Here is a 7,500-nt window from a genome sequence, read left to right on the forward strand (position 1 = left end):
CAATGCACATAATGCTTCCTGATGTGACACGTTAATAATTCAACCAAGCATGGAGCTTTAATTGCTTACGCGTTTCAAATAAATGTTTTGAAACGCGCGCACAGCAAATAGGGACAAGCATTCCCTCATATTCAAAGCTTTAATCTGGGAACATAAATCTTTTTTTCTGCAACCTATTAATTCTGGGACAGAAATTGAAACCATATATAATGATGACCTATGTCTGTGACCGTGCTATTATATTGTTGTCTTATTATTATGACTAGGTGAAATAACATATATTGACGCTGTTATGGAGTTCAGCCCATAGTTGTCTCCACACCGAATTCAAAAGCTAGTGAATAAAACCCACAAAGAGATGTAGCATATACAGTATGTTATTGCAGCAAAGTTACAGTCTACACTTGAGTTTGAACTCTGCTTCAGCACCTCGGACAGCTCCAATAACAAACCCAGGCGGTCAATGCAAAACAAAACCATTTAAGACACAATTCGGTCTGAAAGTAATATTGATCAATATCTGAAAGAAAACTGGGCCAAATACTCGAAAGTGCGATATCCAAACACCTTTGCAAAGCTCATAACTCAATAGTCTAAGCATCTCACGAGCATCCATCAATGCTGTGATTCAGCGAAAATCCAACGCTTCCTAACTTTCTTCTAAGGAGTTCATACTCACGAATTATGTATGACTGTAGGATAGGCCTACGGTATCGCTGAAGAACTTTCCATTTTGACATAAGTTTTAAAAAAATAAGGAAGAAACCGGGATGGTTTTGATAAAAGAAAGATGGTCTTACAGCCTCGTCCTCACTCCTCTTCTTCCGGAACGGCACGTGAACCCGAGCCTCCACGAGGACCGGCTCGCGGGGCTTCCCGCCGTTATCCTCGTCCGTTACCTGCCCCCCCAGGAGGCGGCTGGCTTCGGGCGGCGGGTGCGGGAAGGAATTGTTCGTGTTGATTTTCCCCGAAAATCTCTGATACAACGAAGCCATAGTAGGTTCAAATCAAATAAAAACAATGAAAAAAAAATCACCAACAACAACTACAGCATGTCCAAGCGGGAAAAAACACCGCTCGATTCTGATTAGTCGGGTATAGCCGGTTGTTTTTCTACGCGCTTTGATCGTAAACCGATGAGCGATGACCGCCAATTCCAATTGGATAAAGAGGCAGGAGAAGCAGTGGACACGCCTCTTCGGTGGCAATATATGAATGGTCTCAGCTCAGATACAATAAAAAGGGGTTGATTGCGATCCTCCTCTTCCTCCCCGGATCTCTTGTAACGTTGTTCGGACCCGGTCCACAATGCGCCGGGCTGTAGGTGTCAATAGTTGCTCAGGTTCCCCTCTTCGCAGTCGCAGCACGTTCTGCTCCTTTTCAGTCCCCTCCGATTCGTCCTGACAGTGAGATAGCAGACTGAGCTATACCAGCTCCACAATCAGATATCCGACGGAGACCTATGATGATTTTGCCGAAAAACACAAAGAGCACGAGATAGTGTCTCGCCGACAGTCAGGTGGGTCCCGGCTCGCGTTGTCGTGGCGCGTGTGCAGTGTGAAGGACGCGGGAAGCCCCCGGCGCGCTCTCTGCAGACGCGTGCTGCATGTGAAGTGACCGGGGAGATATCGAGAGACCCGGCAATGGCAATACTGCCTTGAATCCTTTGTAGCTATTGCATATTATACTTGCCACAACGTTGTCATTGTGCGTCACGTATCTGTATTAAGGGCTGCACAAAGTCGTTACATATGCATGCACATGGGTATAGGACGAAAAAAAATGTCCAAACGTGGGTTTGTGGGATCAGGACGGATCTTTGGTGCCTCTTTGTGGCGCTTTGAGTTAGAGCAGTCTGCTGGCCAGGAGGACGGGCTACCTCAGGCCATGGACGACATGACCTCAAGTCGAACTGAATGGATTGTAGTAGCCTACGCTGGTTGGAATGCTTCGTTTCTTACTTTAACAGAACTGTGTACCAGGACACAAAAGAGAGTCCTTCAAAATCCTGAATAGCCCTTATTTCAAATTAACCTTTTTTTCCAAACCCTTTCCTCTAACTTCTTGTGAAAGTACATATTGTGAATCGGATAGAATGGATTTCATCCTTAAACACTGTTTTATCTACTTAAATCAAGATAGGAATAAAGATGCTTATGCTGACCAGTACGTTGGTATTTCCAAAAGCATTTCACATTAAACTGTAATTCATCTGAAAAACCTGTCATCCAAGCAAAAGCTATGGTTATTTTGGGCTGGGAGAGGGTTGCTGATGAGAGAGTTTTACATGCTCTTTAGTCACTTGAGCAGAACACATGTAGGTCATGGCGCTCTCAAAACGGTCAGCCCACACTAGGGACATCGTTTCTGGGCAATCGCCCATTTTCTCCTTGGTTAAATATATTTTTGGAAATTAATAGTGTGGTCTGACTTTTTTGGTCTGACTGACTTTTCCCCAATTACAACTCCCCATCGTCCTGCAAGAATGTGGAAAAACTGCAACAACGGCAGAATTTAAACAGGACTAATACCCAACTGCACTTGTGTGCTTCAAAAATCCATTCATCTTGAGCGTGAGTTGGCTCAAGCCATAAAGGACTCGCCGGAGGGCGATCTTGAATTAGGAATGGGACCTCATCCACAGGATATGGATGTAGAATGCAAAACAGTAGCGATCACAACCGGGTTCATCATTCAATAAAGGGCCGTGGAACATTTATAAGGACCCCACCTGAGCTATAGCCAGAGGCTGGTCATAGTTTCACTTTTCTCTTTAGGCTGCTCCTGTTTTTGGATTTCTGTCTGTTGCTTTGTTCTTTACAAGTTCACTTTGTACACCTGAGAGAGGGAACTGCTTTACCGTAGAAATTATAGACCATTGAAGGTTTTTATTAACAGAGAAATAAAGAAAGGAAGAGCATATATCTTAGTATATTATATTTATATATACACATATTAATTGATGTATACATATATACATAGATTTATGCTTAAATATACAGTATATAATGCATGTAAGTTCATGTCTCGTCTTCATTTTGCATTTATATCTTAATTTTCCGCTGTAAATGACCTGGTCCCTGTCATCACTGCATATTCAGCGAGGTGTTGGGGGGGCTTATATAAACACTGGAGACTTCCTTGTACCCTTGGGAAACAGGTTAACAGCCTCCCTTCCCCCCTGGCCCTCCCTAGTGTCTCTCTGATGGATGTCTTGCAATCTCTCTCACCTTGTTGGAAAGCCATTTCTGAAGCCACTGACTGCCTTAACTCTCCCTGAGGAGTACTCTACGTGGCGCTAAGGGCTACGTGGCGCTAAGGGCTGCTCCGTGCCGTACCCCTATCGCCGGCCCACAGAGAACCACTTAAACCACCTGAACTAACATGCTACAATTCTGTCCCGCTCGCAAAGCCTTCACCCCCCCAACAAAAAATAAAATATATAGGATACGATTTATAGCATGGCAGCAAGATATGGGGAGAATCGGCGGGGAGAAAACTGTGTTTTCCCAAAAAGGTTTTGGTGGAGCAGAATGTTAAAAAAACGAATTCCCACACCCACTTCACATGCAGCGCACGTCTGAGAAGAGAGTGCCACAATTATACAAAGGTTTATCGTTATTGTTCTTGGTGGCCAGATGGTGTCTCAGGATCCGTCATAGTTGCTCCAGTTCCTTTTGTCTGATTGTCAGACTCACTTTGAAGTGATTTTGGTTAAATTGACCTCGGTTTCCTGCACGATGCCTAAAATGTGACCGGAAATCTGACTTCTAAGGTGGCTTTGGACAAAAGTGACCTCTGTTTAAGGTTTGATGCCTTAAATATGGCTGTGAATCTGACATCTAAGGATCATTTGAATGTCATGAAGACTCTGTGCTCATGTCTACACTATATCCAATGGTCGCTGACCGACATTACAGGGTCGTTTCGCTGCCATATAAGACCGAGATGACTCACCTTCCACTGCACTTCCTACATAGAAATGTTTCAATCTGAAACAGCCCCACACAATCCTGAAAGCAAGTAAAATCATTACAAATATGTGACGCAACTTCAGCCCTATGTGGGAAAGTTATATCGAAATGCACTCATGATTAAGTTCAAGCAAAGCAATTCATGTCCAGAATCATGAATAATCAATAGCCATTAAATCCAACGCTGTCAAGAGCCAGGCCGGCAGAAGCAGACCGGCGCTCTTAAAAGGTTTTACCACGCAGATTCTTTGATGCCTTTATAATCAACGCCATCTTCACCTCCCCCATGTTGACATCACTCATATAGCTTCTTCAATACTAACACACACACACCGAGATATTGAACCAGTATCTCAAGTAAAATGGCAACGCTACCAGTCAGAGCTCCCCAATGGGGCCCCCCCAGTCTTGTGTGCATGGGCCCGTGACAAAATGACACCTGTATTAATTCAGCGGTATACACAAACAGATCAATCCGCTCCAGGTACGGGCGCAGTAATATCTAATTTCCTCCGAACATCCGTCAAACGGGTGCTTCCGAACTACATGCTGTGTAAATATATAATATAATGAGTTATATATCGTGCAAGTCAAACGCTTGGCTTCGTTGCAAGTCAAACGCTTGGCTTGTCGGTCCTATTTGGCCGACAATAATGACTTTGGTTGAATTCCGGAATAATGGTATTCATTCATTAGTTTCACGAATAAATCTGCATTGAACACCTGATGTGTGACAGACATGACGTCTTAACTCTCAACCATGCCGAAAAATAGAAGAGGAAGTAAGGGAAGTAGGAAATAAATGTGTCTTCTTTCATAGACATCCCCCATGCCTCAAAAGGGTAGAAACAACTCCCTCTGTCAATGTTTATCAAACTTCAATTATACACAGTGGAGGCCTGAGTTAATGGGATTGTATATTGAAATGCATCCATATCCTTGAATCACATCCCCACACTACATAACAGCTCTTGGCTCATTGCATGCCTTGTAGCGCTGCGGAATTCAATTACAACACGCCGTGAGTCAAAGCACTTTATTACTGTCCAAACCGCACCAGTCTCTCGTCTGCACACATAACTTCAGTGGTTAAGCACTGATTCCATAATACATGGTAACGGAACACATGCTATACACACACACGCACACGATATACTCATATATAGACCCTATGGACCAAAAATGCTAACATTTGCAGGGCACTAATGCAAATGCTTTAGAACATCCATCTGATCAACTAGTTTGACCCAAAAACCGACTTGTGACTCAGAGAGCTAAAGTCTAATTCCTACTTACCCTTTAGCATTCAAACACAGCCCTGAATCTCTGAGCGGGGGGGATTTTAAAACTGGAGAAAAAAAGGCAATTGCCTGTTGGTGGTATATGATATCTCGAAGGGCGCTGAACCTTTTCAGAGCCTTACAGGGCGGAGGGGAAAGCTATGCAGTGGGTGAAAAATTGAAACGGGGGAGCAGATAAGTCGCTGAGGAAATGAAGTTTAAAGCGGGCTGAACGCGCTACAATGTGACTATAAGGTTAAAGTAGAGCAACAGCCGTCTACAGCCACCTACACTGGCTGTTTCACTACACAGATATGAGGAAATAGAAAAGAGAGGGAGAGAGAGAGATAGAGAGAGAGAGAGAGAGAGAGAGAGAGAGAGAGAGAGAGAGAGAGAGAGAGAGAGAGAGAGGGAGAGAGAGAGAGAGAGAGAGAGAGAGAGAGAGGGAGAGGGAGAGAGAGAGAGAGAGAGAGAGAGAGAGAGAGAGAGAGAGAGAGGGAGTTAGACAGACATTTTGAGAAAGGGAGAGTGGGATAGAAAGAGAGAGATAGAGAGAGGGAGAAAGGGCATTAGAGAATAACAAATTAAACGAAGAAAAATGGTAAACAAACCAACCCTGTTTGACTAAAATGCATTTGTTGGAGTGAGAGAGTGAGTATTTGAGTATGTGTGCTTCTTGCATGATTATGTGTTTGAAGATGTACGAAGAGAATGAGTGATCAAGAGAGTGAAACAGAGAGCAATAGATACACAGACAGACAGACAGAGAGGAAGATTGATCCAATGATTGCTTGTTCGATTGATTGTTTGATTGATTGATAGATTGATAGATAGATCAATGGATGGGATAGAATGATAGACAGACAGACAGATAGAGATACCGACAGATTGACTTCACTTCAAAATAATTTCCCTCTGGGATTATTAAAGTATTTATCTATCTATCTATCTATCTTTCTATCTACTTAGAGGAGACACAAGAAAATTAAGTACACCAACCCCAAGTACCCCAAGTACCTCAATTCCCATTCCAAAGATCTCGGCGAGCAATAATCCCACCAAACTGTTTCATTATGCTAAATTGCCCTACAGTTTATTTGTTGCATTCAATAACATACACACTTTCGTTTAGCACCTTAAAGGTTGCTTTGCCCATTTGTTTAAATTAAAGCCATTCATTGATGTGGGTCTGCTACCTTAGTATTATGATTTACTATAGCCTGACAATGTTTCAATGAATAATGAGCTCGTTGTTGCTTTTGATAATAATAGTTAAGTATATTCTGAAAATTCCCCCGGGGACAAGGATGGATGAATGCTGTGCTGTGAGACAACCTTGCAATGGAATTACACAGTCAGTGCATAGCATGCCCTCTTTTACATTCCAGCCCAGACTCTCTTATGAGAATTGATCGGCTGGTGTAAATGAAAAACGTGTTATTATCAGGGAAGAGATGCAGAGTTCCGTCATAGCCGAAAGTGTTTTCCATTAGCGGATCTTGATAAAACTCTCTGTTGTTGACAATCTCTTAATGCATAACACTCCGTAGCAGGGTAAATGAAAATCCCTTATGCGCTTGCCACAACGTTCACAATCAAATGTTAATAAGTAATTTGTTTGAATCGTTTGCTCTGAAAGCGAGAGACCTTGCAAATCCACTCTCCTACTAGTCTCGTCACGTAAGATTTCCAAGAGGTTGTCCCCGGTGATGTAAAGACGTGAGGTGGCAATGTGAATCAACAGGCACTGCAACGAGGCAGGTGAGCTGAATCAACAGCACAGCACGCAATTAACCCCCCCCCAACATAACCTTTGCAAATCCATTTTTGAAAACGGGTGAAAAGCAAATCATCAACAATCCTCAACAGAAGCAAATATACCGAGAGATGCTCTGTTTTTCCATGCCTGTGCAGTCATTGACTGCCACAAAAAAAAGCAGGCAGACTCTTTTCAGAGGAATCCAAAGGAGAGATTTACCCATAAACACAGACGTGCACCCCCGCCCCCCTCCCTTCCTGCAGACCGTGCCAGGCATGCTAAAAAGAGGGCCCTTACCCTTGTGCAAGAGGCGCTGGTGTCAATCTTCAGCTGGGTGGCAATAAAGACAGACATGGTGGAGAGTCTGACTGTCTTACCTCTCTCTCTCTCTCTCTCTCTCTCTCACTCTCTCTCTCTCTCTCTCTCCCTCTCTCTCTCTCTCCCTCTCTCTCCCTCTCTCCTTCTTCCTCTCTTGTCTTGGCGGTGG

At 43.6% G+C, this 7,500-nt stretch overlaps 1 protein-coding gene across 2 annotated transcripts in view; it reads right to left on the reverse strand.

The window, feature by feature from the left end:
• The window catches only part of LOC115548769 (dipeptidyl aminopeptidase-like protein 6), an 80,799-nt gene that overhangs the window by 66,649 nt on the left and 6,650 nt on the right, over nt 1-7,500 (reverse strand). The window contains exon 1 of one of the 2 annotated variants that reach the window (XM_030363598.1): nt 801-1,618. The exons of the other annotated variant lie outside the window; for it this stretch is intronic. Coding sequence (XP_030219458.1) covers nt 801-995 — 195 coding nt within the window. The 5' untranslated portion in view covers nt 996-1,618. Of the gene's footprint in view, nt 1-800; nt 1,619-7,500 lie in introns of those variants that run through there. 2 annotated transcript variants of the gene reach the window in all.

The sequence above is a fragment of the Gadus morhua genome, chromosome 8, assembly GCF_902167405.1.
Source record: "Gadus morhua chromosome 8, gadMor3.0, whole genome shotgun sequence".
Classification (NCBI taxonomy): Eukaryota; Metazoa; Chordata; class Actinopteri; order Gadiformes; family Gadidae; genus Gadus; species Gadus morhua.